Consider the following 25,722-nt stretch of genomic DNA (forward strand, 5'->3'; position numbering starts at 1 on the left):
TAATGGTAGTTTTTACCTCTGGAGTAAATATGTGAAGAGGGGCTTAAGGCAACTACTTAGTTTGCATGGGATGTTTTGAGCCTGGAAGCAAAACAGTGCTTGAGTTACAAGGAGCACATGCCCCCCTTGCTGCTTTGACAGGCCCCTTTAGTCCACTGTTTTTGGAAGACTCGGAGGCCGTGGTTTTGACCCCCTGTCTTTATCCATGGCCCCCTGGCCCACATCTCTCTGTGGCTATTTTTTATTTTTTATTACTTACTTGTTTAAAAACATTTATTAGCCGCCTTTCTACCTTATAGGAAACTCAAAGTGGCTTTGTGTGTGTGTTAAGTGCGGTCAAGTTGCTTCCGACTCATGGTGACCCTATGAATCAATGTCCCTTTAAAACCTTTCTACCTTATAGGAACTCAAAGTGGCTTGTGTGGTGTGTTAAGTGCGGTCAAGTTGCTTCCGACTCATGGTGACCCCTATGAATTCAATGTTCCTTTAAAACGTTTCTACCTTATAGGAACTCAAAGTGGCTTGTGTGTGTGTTGAGTGGGGTCAAGTTGCTTCCGACTCATGGTGACCCTATGAATCAATGTCCTTTAAAAACCTTTCTACCTTATAGGAAACTCAAAGTGGCTTGTGTGTGTGTTAAGTGCGGTCAAGTTGCTTCCGACTCATGGTGGACCCTATGAATCAATGTCCTTTAAAACCTTTCTACCTTATAGGAAACTCAAAGTGGCTTGTGTGTGTGTGTTAAGTGCGGTCAAGTTTGCTTCCGACTCATGGTGACCCCTATGAAATCAATGTCCTTTAAAAACGTCCTGTCTTTAACAGCCTTGCTCAGGTCTTGCAAATTGAGGGCCGCGGCTTTCCTTGATTGAGTCCATCCATCTCTTGTTGGGTCTTCCTCTTTTCCTGCCACCTTCAACTTTTCCTAGCATGATTGTCTTTTTCCAGTGACTCTTGTCTCATGATGTGACCAAAATACAATAGCCTCAGTTGAGTCATTTTAGCAAGTCTTTTTTTGCTTCTGTATAGCGATAGCAGGGGAAATGGAAGCAATGACAGAATTATTGAAAAATTCGCTTCTGGTATTAAGGGAGTGGCAGGAGGAGAACGAGAGGGAGGAGGAAGGAGAAGAAGAGTTGGTTTTTTCTATGCTGACTTTCTCTACCACTTAAAGGAAAAATCAAACCGGCTTTCCCAATCGCCTTCACTTCCCCCTCCCCACAACAGACATCCTGTGAGGGTAGGTGGGGGCTGAGAGAGCTCTAAGAGAGCTGTGGACTAGCCCATGGTCACCCAGCGGGCTTCATGTGGAGGAGTGGGGAAGCCAAGCCGGTTCTCTAGATCAGAGTCCCCCGCTCTCGTGGAGGAGCGGGGAATCAAACCCCGGTTTCTCCAGATCAGAGTCCCACCGCTCCAGGACCCACCGCTCTTAACCACTACACCACGCCTGGCTCTCCACAGCATGGAGGACAAAGACTGTGGTAGAGATTTTTAGCGGCCGGGGGGAGTTGGGTCAGCCAAAGGGGACTAACCACTGAGGATCACTGCTGTCCTGGGGCCAGCCAGCCTTGAGCTCAGTTTAGTACCCGTATGCTGGGGAAGTCCATGTTGTGTGAGGACCATCATCGAGGGCTAGTTTCCCTTTGGGGATTCCCCGTCTCTTGCAAAACATATTCAGAACAGAGTGGGAGAGAGTTAGCCCCGCAGGTGAATGCCGCCCTGGTTTTGCCCCTAACGGAGAAGGTCAGCTGCACCAAACGCGGTGCAAGAAACAAAGCCAGCAAGTTAAGTATCTTCTAGATACGTACACGTTTCGTTTGCTTCATCAGCTTGCCGGTCATCATAAATATTTTTTTTGCTGGATGGCAAAAGGGCCCGGTATCAGGAAGTGCCAATCATGGGGGAGGCGAGAGCGAGTAATTGGTGAAACTTAGGATGTGGCTGTTGGGAGGCGGTAGGGAGAAAAATAAGAGGCAATTTGACTTTAGGGCCCTATTAAGCCGAGAGGTGGTAATTCCCGCGGAACCCCCTCCGGGCCCTTCTGACCCAGAACCCTTGCTAAGCCGCGCTCTTAAGTCACGTCGCGCCAGTCGAAGGATATAATCATAGCGTTTTGACAACTGTGCCTTCAGGACTTGGGCCTTGGGTAGGGATGCCAACTCCGGGTTGGGGAATTCCTGGAGATTTTGAGGATGGAGCCTGGGGAGGGGCCTCGGCAGGGCATCATGTAAGGTTGCCAACCTCCAGGGCATTCTGATGGCAGGAACCCTCCGAGGTCCTTATCACATTTTTGGTGAGCAGCCCCTTGCCCACTAAAAACGACACGATATGTGCGCTGAACTTCTGAAGACACGTCATTGATATTTATGATGAACGGCAAGCTGATGAAGCGGACGAAACGTGTACGTACCTAGAAGATACTTGCTGGCTTTGTTTCTTGCACCGCGTTTGGGGCAGCTGACCTTCTCCGTCCCTTGGTCAGCGTCTTCTGGCTTTCCATCCTCGGTTCCACGGATTCTGCTGTTTTGCAAGCCCCAAGATCTTTGGACTTTGGTTTGGTTTCGGGAGTGTTTGTGTTCACCTACCGTGGACTGCGGCGTTTTTGGGGACTTGAATGATATACTTGAAGCTTATGAACTGTGCTTGTTAATGTTGTTGGATATTATTGGTGGGCATGGTTTATATGCCTTTGTAGTTTTTCTGGTATAGGTTTCTTTTCGTTTTTGAATATATTGAGTAAAATTACTGTTAAGATAATATTAGAGCCTTCTCTTTAATATTATCTTAACAGTGATTTTACTCAATATATTCAAAAACGAAAAGAAACCTATACCAGAGATCGGTTCCCCTGGAGAAAATGGCCACCTTGGCGATTGGACTCTGTGGCATTGAAGTCCCTCCCCTCTCCAAATCCCCATCTCCTGCTATTATAACTGTTCTCCAGCCGATAGAGATCAGTTCCCCTGGAGTAAATGGCCACTTTGGCAATTGGTAGGGTTGCCAACCCTTTTACATCAGTAGGGTTGCCAACCTCCAGGTACCAGCTGGAGATCTCCTGTTATTGCAACTGATCTCCATCCGATAGAGATCCGTTCACCTGGAGAAAATGGCCGCTTTGGCAATTGGACTCTATGGCATTGAAGTCCCTCCCCTCTCCAAACCCCACCCTTCTCAGGCTCCGCCCCCAAAACCTCCAGGTATTTCCCAACCTGGAGCTGGCAACTCTAGCATCATGCCATAGAGTCCACCCTCCAAAGTAGCCGTTTTCTCCAGGGGAACGGATCTCTGTCACCTGGAGATCAGTCGTACGGGCTAGGGTTGCCAGGTCCCTCTTCGCCACCTGCGGGAGGTTTTTGGGGCAGAGCCTGAGGAGGGCGGCGCTTGGGGCAGGTAGGGACTTCAATGCCATCGAGTCCAATGGCCAAAGCGACCATTTTCTCCAGGGGAACTGATCTCTACCGGCTGGGGATCAGTTGTAACAGCGGGAGATCTCCAGCTAGTACTTGGAAGCTGGCAACCCTATACGTGGATCGCTGTTGAATTAATAAAACCGAGTGTTTTTCAAAGTACAGAGAGGGTGGTTTTAAAAGAAGTATTGTCTTAATTTAATTGCAGACCGGTTGCCGCTTATTGGGTACATGTGTTGCGTAACCTCATCTTTTCCACAAGGCCCTTGCTGTGATTGGATTAGTAAAGCCCTTCTTTAAAGCAGATTACTGGGAACCCGGCACTTTTCATCGCCAAAAGTGCTTGCCGTTCTTATCCTGTTGCTTATGGGATGTTTGCCCAAGAAACACTTTGGAGATTTTGAAATGCTATTAGGGGAGGAGACGTGGCTCAGTGGTAAGAGCCTCTGCTTGGCGTGCAGAAGGTCCCAGGTTCAATCCCCGGCATCTCCAATTCAAGGGACCAGGCAAGTAGGTGATGTGAAAGACCTCTGCCTGAGACCCTGGAGAACCTGGGACCTTCTACATGCCAGTCTGAGCAGATTATTGACTTTGATGAACCAAGGGATTGATTCAATATAAGGCAGCTACATCTGTTGGGGAGGGGCCGTGGCTCAGTGGTAAAGCATCTCCTTGGCATGCGGAAGGTCCCAGGTTCAATCCCCGGCATCTCCAGTTAAAGGCACTAGGCAAGGAGGTGATGTGAAAGACCTCCGCCTGAGACCCTGGAGAGCCATGGAGAGGGGCCGTGGCTAGGGTTGCCAGGTCCCTCTTCACCACCGGCGGGAGATTTTCGGGGTGGAGCCTGAAGAGGGCGAGGTTTGGGGAGGGGAGGGACTTCAATGCCATAGAGTTCAATTGCCAAAGCGGCCATTTTTCTCCAGGCTATCTGATCTCTATCGGCTGGAGATCAGTTGCATTAGCAGGAGATGCTACTACCTGGCAGTTGGCAACCCTAGCTCAACGGCAGAGCACCTGCTTGACATGCAGAAGGTCCTAGGGTTCAATCCCGACATCTCCAGTTAAAGGGACTAGGCAAGGAGGTGATGTGAAAGACCTCTGCCTGCGACCCTGGAGAGCTGCTGCCAGGCTGAGTAGACCATACTGACTTTGATGGACCAAGGGTCCAATTCAGTATAAGGCAGCTTCACATGCTCGATGAGAAAGGGTTGCTGGAACGGCCACAAAACGGTTGCCTGTGGCCAGTGGGAAGCAGAGTGGATCACAAAATAGCTGCCCTGATAGGGTGGGACGGGGACGGGCTCCTTGCTTTGAGAAGAGATGCTGTTTGGTTTCAGGTGGGTAGCCATGTTAGTCCCTAAAGGTAAAGGTCGGGATGTGACCCTGTGCAAGCACCGGGTCATTCCTGACCCATGGGGTGATGTCACATCCCGACGTTTCCTAGGCAGACTTTGTTTACGGGGTGGTTTGCCGTTGCCTTCCCAGTCGTCTTCCCTTTTCCCCCAACAAGCTGGGTACTCATTTGACCAACCTCGGAAGGATGGAAGGCTGAGTCGACCTTGAGCCGGCTGCCTGAAACCGACTTCTGTTTGGATCGAACTCAGGTCGTGAGCAGAGCTTTTGACTGCAGTACTGCAGCTTACTACTCTGCGCCACGGGGCTCTAGCACAGTGGTTCTCAACATTTTTTGCTCCATTTCCCCCTTTCACCATTGTTCAGAATATAGGAGAGATTAATGCGGCATCTCCTAATCTGGGTATCCTGCATGTTGTGAAGGGAATCGCGAGATCCTATCGGTCTCACCAAGTACAGAGGCAGTAATATCCCCAAGCGGTGACATCTGAAGGGCCCTTTAGTTTTAAAGGATCAGTAAAGCTAGGAAAAGTTGAGGGCAGCAGGAAAAGAGGAAGACCCAACAAGAGATGGACTGACTCAATAAAGGAAGCCACAGCCCTCAGTTTGCAAGATCTGAGCAAGGCTGTCAAAGATAGGACATTTTGGAGGACTTTCATTCATGGGGTTGCCATGAGTCGGAAGCGACTTGACGGCACTTAACACACACACACACACACTTACACAAAACTGAGTTATAGACTTGATACCGGTATCACCCGACAAAGAGTGTTGTGTAACTCTGAAACTTGCTTCCAGCATCCAGTTAATTGGCTTGCTCAATAGTGTTTTATGGTAGTAATCCCAGAGAGGTTACCGTGTTCGTCTGCTTCAGCAAAACAAAGCAGCAGTCCCATGGCACAAGATTTATTCCCCCGCATAAGCCTTCATGAGTCAGAGCTCGCTTCATCAGATGTATCGGAGTGATGCTCGTAACTCCTAAGTGCCAATAACAGCTTTGGATATACACTCCTTGCATCTGATGAAGCGAACTCTGACCCGGGAAAACTTGTGCCACATTAGTCTTTATGTCCCACCGTCAGATTAATTAAAACATCAATTAAAACATATATTAAAACATACTTTAAAATCCCCAGCTTCATATAATACAATAAAACAAGATGGCATTTGATTCCAGTCGCAGGTACTAGGCTGATCTGGTCAGCAGTGGACCCCCAAACCAGATTGGGGGAGGATGGGGAGGCCAGCAAACGATGGGAATGGTTAGACTCACGGCTTCCTAGAGGCACCTGGTTGGGCCTCTGTGTGAACAGACTGCTGGACTTGATGGGTCTTGGTCTGATCCAGCAGGGCTTTCCTTATTTTCTTATGGAGGATGTGTGTTCCATGGCTACTAGTCCAAATGTCTACTAGTCATTGATGCATACCTATTCTCTCACACATGAAGCTGCCTTATACTGAATCAGACCCTTGGTTCATCCAAGTCAGTATTGACTGCTCAGACCGGCAGCGGCTCTCCAGGGTGTCAGGTAGGGGTCTTTCACATCACCTACTTGCCTAGTCCCTTTAACTGGAGATGCTGGGAATTGAACCTGGGACCTTCTGCATGCCAAGCAGATGCTCTACCACTGAGCCACGGCCCCTCTCCAGTCTCAGAGGAGCATGCCTAATATATTAGGTGCTGTGGAACACAAGCAGGATGCTGCTGCAGTCTTCTTGTTTGTGGGCTTCCTAGAGGCCCACTGTTTGAACAGACTGGTGGACTTGATGGGCCTTGGTTTGACCAGCAGGGCTTTTCTTATGTTCTTATGTAGGCATCTTTCGGAGCTTTAGACCCAACCGCTGTAAAGCACCATGTTGACCTTCTCATAATTCTTCCTCCCCTCCACAGGTGTATCAGTTCTTCAGCTGCCTCCCGGAAGACAAGGTCCCGTACGTCAACAGCCCCGGAGAACGATACCGCATCCGTCAGCTGCTGCATCAGCTTCCCCCACATGACAGCGAGGTGAGGGGACGCATTGCTCTTGGGCTTAGGGATGAGAGTCTTTTCCAGCGTTCTCATGAATGAACCAGCTGGGAGCCAGCATGGTGTAGTGGTTTAGAGCGGTGGTTTGGAGCGGCGGAGTCTGATCTGGAGAACCGGGTTTGATTTCCCCACTCCTCCACATGAGCGGCGGAGGCTAATCTGAAGAAGAGTTGGTTTTTATATGCTGACCTTCTCTACCACTTAAGGAAGAATCAAACCGGATTACAATCACGTTCCCCTCCCCTCCCCTCCACAGACACCCTGTGAGGTAGGTGGGGCTGAGAGAGCTGTTAGCCTAAGGTCACCCAGCTGGCTTCATGTGGAGGAGTGGGGAAACCAACCTGGTTCACCAGATTAGCCTCCCCCACTCATGTGGAGGAGCGGGGAATCAAAGCTGGTTCTCCAGATCAGAGTACACTGCTCCAAACCACCGCTCTGAACTACTACACCACGCTACATCACATAATTTCATTCCTCCCTGATATTTCTGCAGATCTTGGCCCCTTGACCCTGTTTATTTTTTTAAATTCTCCTAAATAAAATGACTGAGTAGTGGGGATCTATTGATTGCATCTGAAGAAGGAGAGGGGAGGGGCCGTGGTTCAGCGGCAGAGCGTCTGCTTGGCGTGCAGAAGGTCCCAGATTCAATCCCCGGCATCTCCAGTTAAAAAGATCAGATAGTAGGTGATGTGAAAGACCTCTTCCTGAGACCCTGGAGAGCTGCCGCCAGTCTGAGTAGACAATACTGACTTTGATGGACCAAGGGTCTGATTCAGTATAAGGCAGCTTATGTGTTCATGTGTGTAGCTTTCAAGCATCTTAGCATCACCACAGCCCCACCACGGAGGAGCTGAGGCTCAGTGGTAGAGCATCTGCTTGGCATGCAGTCCCAGGTTCAATCCCTGACATCTCTAGTTAAAGGGACTAGGCAAGTAGGTGATGTGAAAGATCTCAGCCTGAGACCCTGGAGAGCCACTGCCGGTCTGAGTAGACAATACTGACTTTGATGGACCAAGGGTCTGGTTCAGTGTAAGGCAGCTTCACATGTCCATGCATCCAGTGCATGAAAACGTACTCTGGAATAAAATGTCGCTAGCTTTTCTGGTGGCTGCCAGACAATTGCTTGTTTTTCTGATGTGCTTTTTGCCCAGTTCTCGCTCTGTGAAGAAAGGCGGGGGGATAACCCCCAACCGCAGCTTGTCTTCTGACACTCCAGCATTCTCCGGGCGAGCTTCTCCCACGGGGAGTTCTCACTCACACTTTGAAAGCCAGTTGCCGCTGTCAGAATCGGAAAGGATTTCCCCCCCCCAGGACCCGACGGCTTGGTTTGGTTTGATGGATCGGGATGTTTTGTCCCGCTTTCTCGCCTGTCGTGTCTTTCTGTCTCCTTGTCTCAAATCATCAGTAGCTATCTGCTCAGCGGGCGTTCTGTTCCCTCCGGCGTGTGGTTTGCGGTCTGTTTTATCAGGGTGACTTCTCTGTATGCGTTGCATAGGGCTGATAAGCGCCACAACGAAGCATGCATTTCTCCTGCAACGCATTGGGTAGGTTGTGCCAATTGTTCCCAACGCCGTCGGCGTTCTCTGCTTTAAAAAGAAAAAATCAGGACAGATAAAGGGAAGAGCCAGCGTGGTGTAGTGGTTAAGAGCGGTGGTTAAGAACGGCGGGCTCGATCCTGGTGAACTGGGTTTGATTCCCCACTCCTCCACATGAAGCCTGCTGGGTGACCTTGGGTTTGTCACAGTTCCTTCCGAACTGTCTCAGCCCCACCTACCTCACAAGGTGTCTGTTGTGGGCAGGGGAAGGGAAGGTGACACTTTTCGGTCATTTTTATTCTGGTTTTGATAGCCATAGGTAAGAGTATGGAGTTCTGCAGGGAACAAAAGCCAAAACCCAAACCCAAATCTCCAGGAATTTCCCAACCCAGAGCTGGCAACCCTACAGGAGGGGCACAAAACATCTGTCAAAGGGCATTCCTGTTCACAAGATACCCTGAGAGCCAGCGTGGTATAGTGGTTAAGAGCAGTGGTTTAGAGCGGTGGATTCTGATCTGGAAAACTGGGTTTGATTCCCCCACTCCCCCACATGAGCGACGGAGGCTAATCCGGTGAACTGGATATGTTTCCCCGCTCCTCCACACGAAGCCAGCTGGGCGACCTTGGGCTAGTCGCACTCTCTCAGCCCCACCCACCTCACAGGGTGTCTGTTGTGGGGAGGGGAAGGGAAGGTGATTGTAAGCTGGTTTGAGTTTCCCTTAAGTGGTAGGGAAAGTCAGCATATAAAAACCAACTCTTCTTCTTCTGAGTGAGAAAATGGGAGGAAGGAGCAGCTCCCACATTTGTGGTCATGGAGATTGTCTCTTTTCAAGCCTGAGCGGGGCTCCAGAACACTGCTTTTGAGTTCCGTGCCGGAAACAAATGTAAGAAAAGTTAGAAAATGCCCAGAGAGAGGTTGGTCTGGAAGGGCGTCTGAGTAAGGAGGGATTGGAAGCGATTACGGCTCTTGAGCTCTGTAATGAAGTGGAGGATAAAGATCGATGCCAGGATCCGGATTAGTGCCAAGAAACCAGATGTGGGGTTGTCAGTTATCCTTCCTTATAATAAAAGGACTAGGAAGAGGCGCTGGATGAAATGAGGAACGGTTGAAGGAGCTGGGTATGTTTAGCCTGAGGAGGAGACTGAGAGAGGATATGATAACCATCTTCAAGAACTTGAAGGGCTGTCATATAGAGGAGGGTGCCAAGTTGTCTTCTGTTGCCCCAGAAGGTTGGACCAGAACCGATGGGTTGAAATTACATCCAAAGAGTTTCCTTCTAGACATTAGGAAGAATTTTCTAACAGTTCGAGCGGTTCCTCAGTGGAACAGGCTTCCTCGGGAGGTGGTGAGCTCTCCTTCTTTGAAGATTTTAAAGCAGAGGCTAGATGACCATCTGAGAGCAATGCTGATTCTGTGAACTTCGGCAGATCATGAGAGGGAGGGCAGGAAGGGTTGCGCCAGTGTTCGGTTCTCATGGCCCTTTCTTACATGCCCAGGGCCATGCCTATCGCCACTTTGGGGTCAGGAAGGAATTTTCCTCCAGGCCAGATTGGCCAGGGATCCTGGAGGTCTATGCCTTCCTCTGGGCATAAAGCAGGGGTGTACTGGGGGAGGGGGGGAGGTAGTTGTGAATGTCTTGTGTTGGGCTAGATGACCCTTGAGGTCCCTTCCAGCTCTATTTTTCTATAATTCTATGGTCATTTATGCATGGGTACTTGGATTCATGCTCACCCCCGGTCTGACTCAGTTGTTCCTTGGAGTTCTGCACGAGTTTTCCGTCCATTAGAATTGACCTCGCTGCCGGCCCTCGCAATGTCCCGGTCTTCCCATTCCTCTTTTAACCCGACTCTTCCCTCTCCCCTGAGCTCAGCCTGGCCTAAATCTCTGTGCAGAAGGCAAAGTACGGGCCACAAAAGATTGGCTTCTCTCACAGCCAATCCCAAAGCAGCGTGTAAAGAGACGGGGATTCAAATGCTTCTTGCTTCCTCAGGGCTCTTTCTGAGCGGAAGAAAGGCTTTTTAAAACTGAGGATTGGGTTTCTCCCTACCCTTTCAAATGGCTCCGTTTTTTTGTTTATTGTTCTTAAAATGCTTTTTTATGCGGCAGTTGGGTTTTGGGGGCAGGATTCGTCTCTCACAGTGAGCACTGCGCGGTAAGCCCATTACAAAGCAGCATTTAAAGGGGCGGGGACTTGATTTGAGCTTGGAGGCTGCTGGTGCAGAGCTGGAAAGTGCGGGTCCAGCCAGCAATGAACATCAGGCAAAACTCCCATGCATAAATGAGCCGTGACTCTCTGTCTCTCCCCCAGGCTCAGTACTGCAGCTCGCTAGAGGAGGAAGAGGCGAAGGAGCTGAAGTTGTTTTCTCAGCAACGAAAGCGGGAGAACCTTGGCCGCGGGACCGTCCGACTGTTCCCCGTTACCATCACCGGAGCCATTTGCGAGCAGGTACTGGACTTCGTTCTCTCTCGCAGCCTTTCGGCTTCAATAACTCGGCGTAGATCCTTGTGCTGTGGCGGCAGCTGCTGCCAAAGCAACATTTTAAAAAGTCTGCACAGGCAATCAGAAACCTTGCTGGGCAAAAGCCCTACCTGGCCCCACCCTCTTCCTAAAAACACTTGGCAGGTGCCAGAAAAGGTGTCGGTGGGCGCCATGGTGCCCAGAGGCGCAAGGTTGGGGAGCCCTGTATTAGAGACTTCCACATTACAGAACCTGGACTAGGAGAGGGATGTTGCTGTCAACTGAGACGAAGGGTGGAGGGTGAGAGATTCGAAACTGATAAAAGGAAGTATTTCTTCACACAACGCAGAGTTAAATTGTGGAACTCCCTGCCCCAGGATGTGGTGATGGCTGCCAACTTGGAAGGCTTGAAGAGGGGAGTGGACATGTTCATGGAGGAGAGGGGCTATCCATGGCTACTAGTTAAAATGGATACTAGTCATGATGCATACCTATTCTCTCCAGAATCAGAGGAGCGTGCCTATCATATTAGGTGCTGTGGGACGCAGGCAGGATAATGCTGCTGCAGCCGTCTTGCTTGTGGGCTTCCTGGAGGCACCTGGTTGGCCCCTGTGTGAACAGACTGCTGGACTTGATGGGCCTTGGTCTGATCCAGCAGGGCTTCCCTTAGGTTCATATAATAGTATTGGACTTGGTTCCAATTCACTGCGGGGCAGCAGCTGTCAACAAAATGGTAATGTACACAAACATGATTCATACGGGGTCTCCCAGTTGGCACAGTTACTTCCATTGCTGTCACTGGTGTGGGAAGTAGCTGTAGAGAAACTTTATGGATGTAAGGGCTTGTGCAAGTTATTCTCTGTAGCCTCTGTGTAGACCCCCACTTGGAGGATCAGCGCATGGTATATCCTCACGAATGTCTACAGAAATACCTGATGCTGTTCCGCTCTTTTTGTATGAATTTGAGGCCACGAACGTAAGCATAAGGTAACGCCTATTGGAAATGAGCAGGATTTACTTCTGAGTAAATCCTGAGTGAAAGGTTGAAGGAGCTGGGTATGTTTAGCCTGAGGAGGAGAAGACTGAGAGGGGATATGATAACCATCTTCAAGTACTTGAAGGGCCGTCATATAAAGGATGGTGCCGAGTTGTTTTCTGTTGCCCCAGAAGGTCGGACCAGAACCAACAGGTTGAAATTAAATGCAAAGAGTTTCCGTCTAGACATCGGGAAGAATTTTCTAACAGAGCGGTTCCTTGGTGGAACAGGCTTCCTTGGGACGGGGTGAGCTCTCCTTCCCTGGTGGTTTTGATGCAGAGGTTAGATGGCCATCTGTCAGCAATGCTGATTCTGTGAGCTTAGGCAGATCATGAGAGGGAGGGCACCTTGGCCATCTTCTGGGCATGGAGTAGGGGTCACTGGGGGTGTGGAGGGGGAGGTAGTTGTGAATTTCCTGCATTGTCCATGGGGTTGGACTAGAATACCCTGGTGGTCCCTTCCAACTGTATGATTCTAAGATCCCAGGAGAGTAAAAGGAGTGGCCAGCAACCTGTGTTGGTGAGTACACTTTTGAGAGCTAAGAAGCACCTTGGGGTGACCTCAGGGACCTGGAAAGGAATGTCTGACCTCAGAGCTGCACTGGGCTTGCTTTGTCAAGTGGGGAAGCCGAAGTTGTTCCCGTGGTTTGTTGAATCAGGGTTGCAATCTGTTGGCGAGGTGTTTCAGGGTGACACTCCCTCCCCTGCTATCTCAGGTCATCCTCCGGTCGTTGTCTGTTGGGAAGGAATGCCATTCTCCACCCACCTGGGGAAGAATGTCTTCTCCCATTACTAGAAGCTTAATGTGTGGAAATGGGCAGTTGGCGCTTTTTATGGCGTGGAGGTAAATACCACCTGGCCCTTGGCGCAGATGAAGCAGAAGTGAAAGGGATGAGCTAGAGCAGGGGTCCCCAGCGTGGTGCCCGAGGATGCCACGGCGCCCACCAACACCTTTCTTGGCGCCCGCCAAGTGGTTTTATTTTTATACATATATATAATATAATATAATAAATATTATATATATATATATATATATATAAATATTTATTTATATATAGATAGATAGATATAGATATAGATATAGATAGATATAGATATCTAGATATAGATATAGATATAGATATATATTATTTTTCAATAATTACTATACATCTCATTTGACAATGCATCCTATATACCAATCTTTGACTCGATAAAAAAATTAAAGAATTATTAAGTGTATGTCTTCAGTATTAAATATAATTAATTATAATTGACTTCCCCACCGACTTCCTCCCTCCCTACAAATATCTGGTGTCTTCTTTGTATTAATATTTTCTAATCCTTATAAGTCATTATTTTAATGTTATACTTTCCCCTTATTTAATATATTTCGATGAGGAATAATAATAATATAATATTAATAATAAAGAGAGAAAAAAGGAAAAAATCATTAAAAAAATAAAAACAGAGACATAACAAAACACATTAACATAATTTTCTCCAGTCACTCATCTCTGTTAAAAAAAATGGATTACATCTTTAAAAACTTTATATACCCCCAAGTAAAAAATTAAGTTGATATCATTTTTCCCCTACCCGCAAAGTGGTTTTAGAAAGTGGGTGGGTCTTTTGCCCAGCGAGGCTTCTGATTGGCTGTGCTGATGTTTTAAAACATTGTCTTTGACAGCAGCTGCCACCGCAGCACAAGGAGCGGCGCTGTGCGACTGAAGGTCAGCGATGGCAGCCATTTTGTGGGTGGCTCCGCCTCCTGCGGCAGCCATTTTGTGGCAGCGCCCAGCACGCTGTGTCAGAATTCCCAAGGTGTCCACAGGCTCAAAAAGGTTGGAGACCCCTGAGATGGAGAGCCAACGTGGTGTAGCGGTTAAAGAGCGGTGGTTTGGAGTGGTGGAGTCTGATCTGGAGAACCGGGTTCGATTCCCCACTCCTCCACACGAGCGGCAGAGGCTAATCTGGTGAACCGGGTCTGTTTCCCCGCTCCTCCACCTGAATCCAGCTGGGTGACCTTGGGCTAGTCACACTCTCTCAGCCCCACCTATCTCACAGGGTGTCTGTTGTGGGGAGGGAAGGTGATTGTAAGCCGGTTTGAGTCTCCCTTAAGTGGTAGAGAAAGTCGGTATATAAACCTCCTCCTCCTTTCCTCCTTCTCCTTCTCCTCCTCCTCCTCTTCTTCCTCTTCTTCTTCCTCTTCCTCTTCTTCCTCTTCTTCTTCTTCCTCCTCTTCTTCTTCTTCCTCTTCCTCTTCTTCTTCCTCTTCTCTTCTCTTTTCTTCTCTTTTCTTCTTCTTCTTCTTCTACTACTACTACTTAAAAGTTGGTATCCCTAGCAACATTAGAGGAAGGTCTTAGCCTCTGCTGGCCCTCCAGCTCAACTGGGTGGCCACTGTGTGAGACAGGATGCTGGACTAGATGCCCCACTGCTCTGATCCAGAAGGGCTTTTCTTGTATTTTTATGGAAGTGGGCCTACTTTAATAGATGAAACCTTTATTCCACCTTCCCCAGTACTCAAAATAGGAATCACAGAATAGAATCATAGAATCCTAGAGTTGGAAGGGACCACCGGGGTCATCAAGTCCAACCCCCTGCACAATGCAAGAAATTCACAACTACCTCCCTTCCACCCCTAGTGACCAGAAGATGGCCAAGATGCCCTCCCTCTCATCATCTGCCTAAGGTCACAGAATCAGCATTGCTGACAGATGGCCATCTAACCTCTTCTTAAAAACCTCCAGGGAAGGAGAGCTCGCCGCCTCCCAACGGAAGTCTGTTCCACTGGGGAACCGCTTTATTGTAGAGAAAATTCTTCCTAATGTCTGCACGGAAACTCTTTTGATTTAATTTCAACCCGTTGGTTCTGGTCCGACCTTCTTGGGCAACAGAAAACAACTCGGCACCATCCTCAATATGACAGCCCCTCAAGCACTTGAACATGGTTATCATGTCCCCTCTCGGTCTTCTCCACAGGAGGTGCTGTGGCTGTGCTATACACTCAGTGAGGGGTTTTTGATTTCTGACCCTGCATTGAGAGCAGACGTTTGGGAAAGCTTAGAGTTGGGAGCTGGGAGTGAAGGGGGTACGTGTCTCTCCCAGCTGTGCCAGGCTCCAGTCTGTATATCTCTGGCCCAGAGCTCCTTGAACCCCCAACACTGTAGGACAGTTCGAATCAAGGCAGCACCAACACACCCCGGTGCGTTCAGAATCAGGGCTTTTGCAAAAACCTGACCGGGCGCAGAGCTGGACCGCCAGGGCAGGCTATGATGAAGCGACATCGCCACCTGCAGCCCAGGTGAGGTATTCCATCCTCTCTCCTTTTTTGCTGTCAGGTTGTAGCCGACTCATATTAACCCCGTAGGATTTTCAAGGCAAGAGGTGGCTTGCCGTTGCCTGCCTCTGCAGAACAATTCTGGATTTCCTTGGTGGTCTCCCATCCAAGCCGACCCTGCTTAGTTTCTGAGATCTGATGAGACTGAGCTAGCCTACACCATAAGAACCCCGTGGTGCAGAGTGGAAAGCTGCAGTACTGCAGTCCAAGCTCTGCTCATGACCTGAGTTCGATCCCGACGGAAGTCAGTTTCAGGTAGCCGGCTCAAGGTTGACTCAGCCTTCCATCCTTCCGAGGTCGGTAAAATGAGTACCTGGCTTGCTGGGGGTAAAGGGAAGATGACTGGGGAAGGCAATGGCAAACCACCCTGTAAAACAAAGTCTGCCTAGTAAACGTCAGGATGTGACATCACCCCATGGGTCAGGAATGACTCGGTGCTTGCACAGGGGACCTTTACTTTACTATACCATAAGAACAGCTCTGCTGGATCAGACCAAGGCCCATCAAGTCCAGCAGTCTGTTCACACAGTGGCCAGCCAGGTGCCTCTAAGAAGCCCACAAGCAAGACGACGGCAGCATTATCCTGCCTGCTTTCCATGGCACCTAATATAATAGGCATGCTCCTCTGATACAGGAGAGAATAGGTCTGCATCATGACTAGTATCCATCTGGACTAGTAGCCATGGGTAGCCCTCTCCTCCATGAACATGTCCACTCCCCTCTCAAAGCCTTCCAAGTTGGCAGCCATCCCCACATCCTGGGGCAGGGAGTTCCACAGTTTAACTATGCGTTGTGTGAGGAAGAGGTCAGAGACCTGACCATCCAGGTCAGGGCAGACTTAACAGAGGTGGTTTGCCATTGCCTGCCTCGGCATAGCAACCCTGGACTTCCTTGGAGGGGGGTCTCCCATCTAAATACTGACCAGAACCAACCCTGCTTAGCTTCTGAGATCTGATGAGATCAGGCTAGCCTGGGCCATCCAAGTCAGGGCATCCTCTCTTGTAGTTTTCATTTAATGGCCTTTCCAGCTAGTTAGGGATTGGGAGAAAATCCTTCTATTATTTATAGTTGTTTCAAATGGGCCCTGACCTGGATGGCCCAGGCTAGCCTGATCTCGTCAGATCTCAGAAGCTAAGCAGGGTCAGCCCTGGTTAGTATTTGGATGGGAGACCACCAAGGAAGTCCAGGGTTGCTATGCAGAGGAAGGCACTGGCAAACCACCTCTGTTAGTCTCTTGCCAGGAAAACCCCCCAAAAAGGGGTCGCCATAAGTCGGCTGCAACTTGACGGCACTTCACACACACACACACACACACACACACACACACACACACATTTAAAATGGAGAAATTGCATTTCTAGTGAAATTCCTTAAATGAAGTAAGTTAAGAAATATTACAAAGGCGGGGGGGGGGGGGACAGAGCAGTAATAGTCATGGTCATCTGCAGGACTATTGAAATGACTGACTATTAAAGTGACTGACAGAGAGCCAGTGTGGTATAGTGGTTAAGAGCGGTGGTTTGGAGCGGTGGATTCTGATCTGGCGAACCGGGTTTGATTCCCCACTCCTCCACATGAAGCCAGCTTGGTGACCTTGGGCTAGTCACAGCTCTCTCAGCCTCACCTATCTCACAGGGTGTCTGTTGTGGGGAAGGGAAGGTGATTGTAAGCCGGTTTGATTCTGCCTTAAGTGGTAGAGAAAGTCGGCATATAAAAACCAACTCTTCTTCTTCTGAATATTGTGGTCTAAGTACAGGGGAAATGTTGGCTCTCCCTGACAGAACAGCAACTTTTGAGGCGTGCTGCCCAGCTCTTCTGCAACAAAATGTGGCTTTATGGCACCAAAGATAATCGGAGAGCCCTGAGCTGCTTTATCAGGAAACAATAATCGAGGCCTACTTTGCAGGGTGGCTGTACAGCATTGCATGACCAGAAGAATATTAGCATCGTGTTCGAAGTACTTGGCCAAAGCACCGTGCAAGTCCTAAACGCTGGGTCTTCTTTCCTTGGCAGTGCGGGAAGCAGATATGCGGCGGGGACATTGCGGTCTTTGCCAGCCGAGCGGGGCACGGCGCCTGCTGGCACCCGCAGTGCTTCGTTTGTACCACCTGCCGGGAGCTCCTCGTCGACCTCATCTACTTCTACCAGGACGGCAAGATCTACTGCGGGCGGCATCACGCCGAGCGACTCAAACCCCGCTGCGAGGCCTGTGACGAGGTGAGGGACGTGGAATTGTTTCCCGCGGCGATGTCCTAGAGCCTTGAGGGAAAAAAACCCTTAAATTATTACCGTCAGATACAAGCGAGCTCTTAACAAATGACGCTGCTAGGTTTGCTTGGCTAGCAATAAAAATAAGACTGCGCTGGACCAAATCTAGACGATAGCTCTGGAAGTATGGGATGTATATTGTTTGGGATTTTATAGCTTGTTTTTTCATATTTTCAACTCTATGAATTTTTGTGTACTGATTATTTCTGTAACATCTATATTTCTTTTAAATATTTGAATTTGGGGAGGGGCCGTGGCTCAGTGGTCGAGCATCTGCTTGGCATGCAGAAGGTCCCAGGTTCAATCCCCGGCATCTCCAGTTAAAGGGACCAGGAAAGTAGTGATGTGGAAGACGTCTGCCTGAGACCTTGGAGAGCCATGGAGAGGGGATGTGGCTCAGTGGTAGAGCATCTGCTTGGCATGCAGACGGTCCCAGGTTCAATCCCCGGCATCTCCAGTTAAAGGGACCAAGCAAGTAGTGATGTGGAAGACTTCTGCCTGAGACCTTGGAGAGCCATGGAGAGGGGATGTGGCTCAGTGGTAGAGCATCTGCTTGGCATGCAGACGGTCCCAGGATCAATCCCCGGCATCTCCAGTTAAAGGGACTAGGCAAGTAGGTGATGTGGAAGACCCCTGCCTGAGACCCTGGAGAGCTGCTGCCAGTCTGAGTGGACAATACTGACTTTGATGGACCCAGGGTCTGAATCAGTATAAGGCAGCTCCATGTGTTCATGTGAATTTTGTTTTATCTTGAATTGTTATGGGATTTGACATATAGATCATGGTGTACATGTAAAATTGTGTATATTTGCAGAATTATCCCATTTTGGAATCACAGTTCCTATTTCAAATCCTTTGTAGGCCTTATTGCTTGTCTCTCTCTAATATTGGTTGGAGAAGTGAGAACTGCTTTCATTTCATTTGAGACTTACTGAAGGGCTCTGCCTCTCTCTATAGCCTTGTTAAAGTAGTCAAAGCTGCTTTTTCAGCTATGCTGACATTCAGTGTAAAAAGACCTTGACAATACTGACGAAACATAGCCGTGCTAAGTTGCATCAACATGCATTGAGTTTGAACGGTCGTTCAGGACAGCATGACTGCTTTCTTCAGTAACATTCACATACATACATGTTCTTTTTGAAGCTATACAATAAAAGAGCTTGCTTGCGTAAGCTAAATAAGTTGTATCCTGCTTATTAGGTGATTATCTGAATAAGATAATGTACCACTTCTTAGGAAAGGGTCGATTCTAAGAGCATAATCGCTGAAAGGCATTGACCTGCTTCAGAATATTTGCATTTTACCATATATTTTGTAACATTTTATCTGATGGTCCATGACCGTAATAAATTATGATTGATTGTTTCCCGCGGGGGACTTGCGGTGGGGGAGGGGAAATCCCATTCCTCCCGCTGACCCCTTGCTTTCTCCCCTCTTGCTCTGTCGCCTCCCCACACCCTCCTGTTGCAGTCTTCCCTCCTGCCGTGCGCTCCCCGCCCAACTCTTCCTTCACTTTCATTCTTCCCCTCCCAAACCTTCCCAGTCATGTATTCCAAACCCCTCGCCTTGGCTGGCCCTTCATTTTTTAAAAACTTTTTGTTTTGTTTTAAATTTGCCAGATAATCTTCGCGGACGAGTGCACAGAGGCCGAGGGACGCCACTGGCACATGCGCCACTTCTGCTGCTTCGAGTGCGAGGAGGCGCTGGGCGGGCAACGGTACATCATGCGCCAGAGCCGCCCCTACTGCTGCCGCTGCTATGAGAGCCTTTATGCAGAGTATTGCGATGCCTGTGGGGAGCACATCGGTATGAAGGCCCGGGGGTCTGGGCCAGGGGATCGAGGGCGGGAAGGTCAAAGGGTGGGAAGGGTGATCTTTGCAGAAACTTGATTGCTCTCAGGGAGGGGCTGTGGCTCAGTGGTAGAGCCTCTACTTGCATGCAGAAGGTCCCAGGTTCATAGAATCATAGAGTTGGAAGGGACCACCAGGGTCATCTAGTCCAACCCCCCCCACACAATGCAGGAAATTCACAACTACCTCCCCTCCACACCCCCAGTGACCCCTACTCCATGCCCAGAAGATGGCCAAGATGCCCTCCCTCTCACGATCTGCCTAAGCTCACAGAATCAGCATTGCTGACAGATGGCCATCTAGGCCCTGCTTAAAAACCTCCAGAGAAGGAGAGCTCACCACCTCCCGAGGAAGCCTGTTCCACTGAGGAACCGCTCTAACTGTTAGAAAACTCTTCCTAATGTCTAGACGGAAACTCTTTGGATTTAATTTCAACCCGTTGGTTCTGGTCCGACCTTCTGGGGGCACAGAAAACAACTCGGCACCCTCCTTTCTATATGACAGCCCTTCAAGTACTTGAAGATGGCTATCATATCCCCTCCTTAGAGCCCAGTATCTAACTAAGATTTCAAATTATAACCTTAGAGCAGTGTTTTCTGCTCTATGCTTTGAAACTATGCCAACGGCCGTTTTAGTCGGGCGGTACAAACAAATCCCCAAGGATCAACGCTTGTGTATCTGCAATACCCGTGTGCAGGAGGATTTACCCCATTATTTATTTCATTGTCCACTCTAAGTACAGCCCAGGATTAGGTTTCCTGATGGGCTACTCGTGGGTACAAACCTCCGCTCAAAAAAGGAGAAAATCATATTCTTGCTGTCCAACTCCAACAAGTATATTTCTCATAGAACGTCATTGTATACTCTGGCAGCAAGAAAAATAAGAGCTAAGGTGGTTAGCTCTAGAGCAGAACCCCACAAGTGATGTTGTTTTTGGTGGTTCATATCAGTGGGGGTACCGCATTATGCATTCCCTGCGACGTATTAAGAGTTTGAAAATGTTATAAAAAATACTGTTCACACTTTCTATGTATTCCCAACAATGTATTAAGAGTTTGAAAATGTTATAAAAAATACTGTTCGCACTTTGTTTGGCCCCTTTAGCTGTGAAGACGTCTTCCAACCATTTTTTAGCCGTGGCATCCAAAAACCCTTTTAAAGAGATGTTTTTTTATAACATATACATTTCTTAATACATTTCTGGGAATACATAATGCGGTAAAACCCATAGCTAATTCTACTAGATTTTATTTTCTTGTACATGTCTCTTTTTAAAAAAATGTTGTCTGTTGTGGGGAGGGGGAGGGAAGGTGATTGTCAGCCGGTTTGATTCTCCCTTAAGTGGTAGAGAAAGTCGGCATATAAAAAACAACTTTTCTTTTTCTTCTTCTTTCTCGCAGGCATTGACCAGGGTCAGATGACTTACGAGGGCCAACACTGGCACGCCACCGACACTTGTTTCAGCTGCTCCCGCTGCCACCAGCCCCTGCTGGGGAAACCCTTCCTGCCCAAGCAGGGCCAGATCTTCTGCTCCCGGGCCTGCAGCCTGGGCGAAGACCCCAACGGGTCCGACTCCTGCGACTCGGCCTTCCAGAGCGCCCGCTCGCAGGACTCCCGCCGGGTCAGCTGGCAGCAGCGGCGGGTCCAGGCCCAGCGCCCGCCCTCCTCCCAGGTCGCCCGTTCCGTCTCATTCGGGGGGCAGCCGGCGCCCCCTCGCTCGGCCCCCAGGACCCGAAGGAGCTGGAGCGGCTTGCCGGGGGAGGAGACGCCTGCGGAGACGGAGGAGCTCTCAGATCCGGATAGCAATGGGTCGGGCTGCAGCCAGAGCGGCAAGGAGCCCGTGAAGTGCACCTCCCGGGGAACTTCTACCTGCCCGCCGCCGGCCCCTCAACAGGAGCAAGGCACAGGTGAAGTAGAGAGAGGAGCATGGTGATGAACTGGGGAGAAAATCCAGTACACAGAAGTGGCTTGGTGATCACAGAATGAATGAATAAATTTATTTGTATAGGGCCACAGGCCTTTACTTACGAACATAAGAAAAACCCTGCTGGATCAGACCGAGGCCCATCAAGTCCAGCAGTCTGTTCACACAGTGGCCAACCAGGTGCCTCTAGGAAGCCCACAAGCAAGACGACTGCAGCAGCAGCGTCCTGCCAGTGTTCCCAAAGCACCTAATCCGATAGGCATGCTTTTCTGCTTCATGACTAATATCCATTTTGACAAGTAGCCATCCTCCATAAGAACGTAAGGAAAGTCATGCTGGATCAGACCAAGGCCCATCAAGTCCAGCAGTCTTCACACAGTGGCCAACCAGGGGCCTCCAGGATGCCCACAAGCAAGACGACTGCAGCAGCGTTGTCTTGCCTGTGTTCCACAGCATCTAATGTAATAGGCATGCTCCTCGGATCCTGGAAAGAATAGGTATGCATCATGACTAGTATCCATTTGGACTAGTAGCCTGGATAGCCCCATCCTCCATAGGAACATAAGAAGAGCCCTTCTGGATCAGACCAAGGCCCATCAAGTCCAGCAGTCTGTTCACACAGGTGCTTCTGGAAAGCCCACAAACAAGATGGCTGCAGCAGCATTGTCCTACCTGTGTTTCACAGCACCTAATATGATAGGCATGTCCCTCTGATCCCTCCCACGCCATCAACAAATATAACACATTATAACATAAATATGCATAATAAAAGGCTATAAAATTGGAATTACAATAATATATAAACGATCTTAAAATAGTTAATTTTGTTAAAACAATATAAACAACAACCGCAAACAAAATCAGTTTTTCGTAAGCCAGCTGGGTGACCTTGGGCAAGTCACAGCTCTCTTAGAGCTTTCTCAGCCCCACCTACCTCACAGTGTATCTGTTGCGGGGAGGGGAAGAGAAGGCGATTGTAAGCCGGTTTGATTCTCCCTTAAGTGGTAAAGAAAGGCAGCATATAAAAACCAACTCTTCTTCTTCTTAACACTTTTCCTTCTCCCACAGGTACTGAGATCCGGCCTCGATTCCAGCGCACCTCTCCTTTGCGCCATTCCATGCCAGAGCTGGGGGCGCCTCCTTCCAAAATCCCGGATTGGAGCTGCAGTTCAGCTTCTAAACTTCAAGCACCTGGCCGGCCGCAGCGCAGCGAGCTGGGGCTGGAGAGTTTTGCCCGGGCAGGAGCCCCGCGGGTGAGCTTCCGGGAACCCCTCATCTCGGGAGAGCCAAGCCCTTCCTGTCCGGAGCGGCCCGCCCTGAACCCCCAGCTGCTTCAGGACAGAGGGGCCAGCCGGCGGCACCCCCGTTCCACTTCTGACAACTCGCTTCACCTGGGGGGTCAGGGATGGAGAGCAAGGAAGGGGGCCGGACAGGACAGGGGGTCCAGCCTCTCCTTTTTGGCTTCCGAAGGGGCGTCTGCTGCCTGGCACCACCGCTACCCGCCCCGGGGGTGGGACTTTAGTTCCTCGGACTCTTCCGACTCCTCCTCGGAGGAGGAAGGCTACTTTCTGGGGGAGCCGATACCCCTGCCCCCACACCTACGGGGCGGGGCCAGCCCCACGGAGACCACGCCGCCCCCCGACTCCGTGCGGAAACAGCAGCGCCGAAGGCTACGGGTCGTCCGGGACAAGAACTGCGTTGTGGCGTAAAGCGTCCATCTTTGAGACTTTGGCCGTGACGGTCGCACTGTGAACGCAAGACTTTTGGCCAACTGTTGACCATTCTGTGTGGGGGGGGGGGCTGCTGAAATTGAGCCCCGACGTAATGACTTTCACTTCTTCCACTGTGACCTCTTTACCTTTGACACGTGACTTTGCCAGGTACCTTCAGAGTAGGGTTGCCAACCTCCAGGTTGGGGAGGGGCTGTGGCTCAGTGGCAGAGCATCTGCTTGGCATGCAGAAGGTCCCAGGTTCAATCCCTGGCATCTCCAGCTAAAGAGACCAGGCGAGTAGGTGATGTGAAAGACCCCCGCCTGAGACCCTGGAGAGCCGCTGCCGGTCTGAGTAGACAAGACTGACTTGGATGGACCCAGGGTCTGATTCAGTGTAAGGCAGCTTCATGTGTCCATGTGGTGGCTGGAGATCTCCCGCTATTTCATCAGACTTCCAGGTGACCTGGAGGAAGTGGCCGCTTTGGAAGGTGGACTCTATGTTATTATACCCCATTGAAGTCCCTCCCCTCCCTAAACCCCGCCCTCCTCAGGCTCCACCCCCCAAATCTCCAGGTGTTTCCCAATCCAGAGCTGGCAACCCTACTTCAGTTCAGAGAGTGACCTCTTTGTGATGACCACTGAAAATTTTCTAACCATTCCTCAGGGACACTGGCGCGCTGGCATTTTTCACCGTGGCCTCGGACCGTTAAGACGTGGTCTTTCCCCGAAGAATACCGAACTCCTGTCCGTGGTGGTGCTTTGGACTTTCGTCGTGTTGATTTTTCTTCCATTGTGGCCTTTCGACCTTTCCACTGTGACCTTTCGAACACCGAGTAATCCTTTCCCCCTTGAACCTTCAGAGCAGGGGTCCCCAACCGTTTTGAGCCTGTGGGCGCCTTTGGAATCCTGACGCTGCGCGGTGGGCGCAGCCGCAAAATGGCTGCCACAGGAGGCGGGGCCAGCCGCAAAATGGCTGCTGCAGGAGGCGGGGCCAACCAAAAAAAAATGGCTGCCGCAGTTTGCCTTCAAACACACAGTGACAATCCTTGTGCTGCGGAGGCAGCAACGTTGCCAAAGCAACGTTGTTAAAACTCTGCACAGCCAATTAAATCTCCACTAGCTAGTTAGAAGTCTTGCTGGGCTAGGGTTGCCAACCTCCAGGTACTGGGGGAGAAAATAGACACCACTGTACTAGTATTGGGAGATTAGAAAATCAGTACAGGAGCGAACAACACTTATAGGTGCAAAAACTATTTATATGCTACTGTGTCTAATATAATACGCACTCATAAATACACAAAATGAACCATTCATACAATTGTGTCAAACAAACAGAACCATCTCTAGGATGGTGGTGAATAGGAACAGTTCAATTCAGAAGTGCAATGTCTCTCAGAGTATGTACATCAACCTTCTGTATTCATCTCATGCAGGTAAGTAAGCAGATGCAACAGATATTAAATATTCAGGAGGAATAACTTCCATGAAGTTATTCCATATCTGTTGCATCTGCTTACTTACTTCTGAATTGAACTGTTCCTATTCACCACCATCCTAGAGATGGTTCTGTATGTTTGACACAATTGTATGAATGGTTCATTTTGTGTATTTATGAGTGCGTAGTAGACACAGTAGCATATAAATAGTTTTTGCACCTATAAGTGTTGTTCGCTCCTGTACTGATTTTCTAACCTCCAGGTACTAGCAAAAGAAATAAGCGTGCTGTACGGAGAACAAGCAAGAAAGGAGGACCAGCAACGTAGACCACTACAATGTATTCTATATATAGTGTTACGTGGAATGTAATACTTATTCAGTGGTGGAAATTGAACGATTGAATGACAAGCACTGACTAGTTTCAGTAAGTATAAGAAATTTGGAATTTGAAATCTTGTGTCTTTATTATGTGTTGCATGAAATTTAATTTAGGAATACTATAACATTGTAGTGGTCTACATTGCTGGTTCTCCATTTTTGCTAAAAACCTCCAGCTGGAGATCTCCTGCTATTACAACTGATCTCCAGCTGATAAGAGATCCGTTCCCCTGGAGAAAAATGGCCGCTTGGGCAATTGGACTCTATGGCATTGATGTCCCTCCCCTCTGCAAATAGGGTTGCCAGGTCCCTCTTCGCCAATGTCAGGAGGTTTTTGGGGCGGAGCCTGAGGAGGGGAGGGAATTCAACGCCATAGAGTCCAATGGCCAAAGCGGCCATTTCCTCCCGGTGAACTGATCTCCGTCGGTTGGAGATCCGTTGTAATAGCAGATCTCCTGCTAGTACCTGGAGGTCTTGGCAATTCAAAGTAAAAGCACCAGCAAATTTACACACCTGAGATAACAACAATGCAATTGCTATTAGAAAAGTTTATATTCAAAAGTGGTTCTAATTAACACAACCAAAGTTGAGCAAAACAACACAATAATAGTTTACAAATGGTCTAGAAGAGACCCAATATAATGATGCAAAGGCGTTACAAAATGAGTTAATATTAGGCACAGTTGCTCAGTTCTTTAAGAGTCCATACACATAAAGTGCAAATGCAATAATTAGGCAGCAAAGACCGGACGTAGTGCAATGGAAATCCGGTATAATTCCATTTCATGCAATACTTTTTCAAGCTTCATAAGTCCTTCAGTGCATTCATTCTTTGAAGGAGTGTACCTTCCTTGTATGCATGGACGGCAAAGTAAGACGTCTTACTTTGCCGTCCATGCATACAAGGAAGAACTGAATTGCCAAAAAGAACTTTGCATTGCCAAAACTTCCAATTAGCACTTGTAGCCGTCTTTGACCAGTACCTGGAGGTCGGCGACCTGATCAACAAACCCCGCCCT

The 25,722-nt window shown here is 49.2% G+C and overlaps 2 protein-coding genes across 2 annotated transcripts in view; one reads left to right on the top strand and one right to left on the bottom strand.

The window, feature by feature from the left end:
• LOC130478126 (6-phosphofructo-2-kinase/fructose-2,6-bisphosphatase-like) overlaps window positions 1-2,355 on the bottom strand; it is an 87,197-nt gene extending 84,842 nt beyond the window's left edge. The window contains exon 1 of the mRNA XM_056850257.1: window positions 2,239-2,355. Coding sequence (XP_056706235.1) covers window positions 2,239-2,355 — 117 coding nt within the window. The remainder of the gene's footprint in view (window positions 1-2,238) is intronic.
• An 11-nt stretch (window positions 2,356-2,366) lies between these two features.
• On the top strand, window positions 2,367-22,885 carry PRICKLE3 (prickle planar cell polarity protein 3). Its single transcript, XM_056850268.1, has 7 exons — window positions 2,367-2,399; window positions 6,649-6,762; window positions 10,628-10,765; window positions 17,148-17,351; window positions 19,022-19,208; window positions 20,653-21,159; window positions 22,245-22,885. Exons 1-7 carry the CDS (start codon window positions 2,367-2,369, stop codon window positions 22,883-22,885), a joined length of 1,824 nt encoding a protein of 607 aa, XP_056706246.1.
• The last annotated feature ends 2,837 nt before the right edge of the window (window positions 22,886-25,722 follow it).

This window comes from Euleptes europaea, chromosome 1 (genome assembly GCF_029931775.1).
Source record: "Euleptes europaea isolate rEulEur1 chromosome 1, rEulEur1.hap1, whole genome shotgun sequence".
NCBI classification, from domain to species: Eukaryota; Metazoa; Chordata; class Lepidosauria; order Squamata; family Sphaerodactylidae; genus Euleptes; species Euleptes europaea.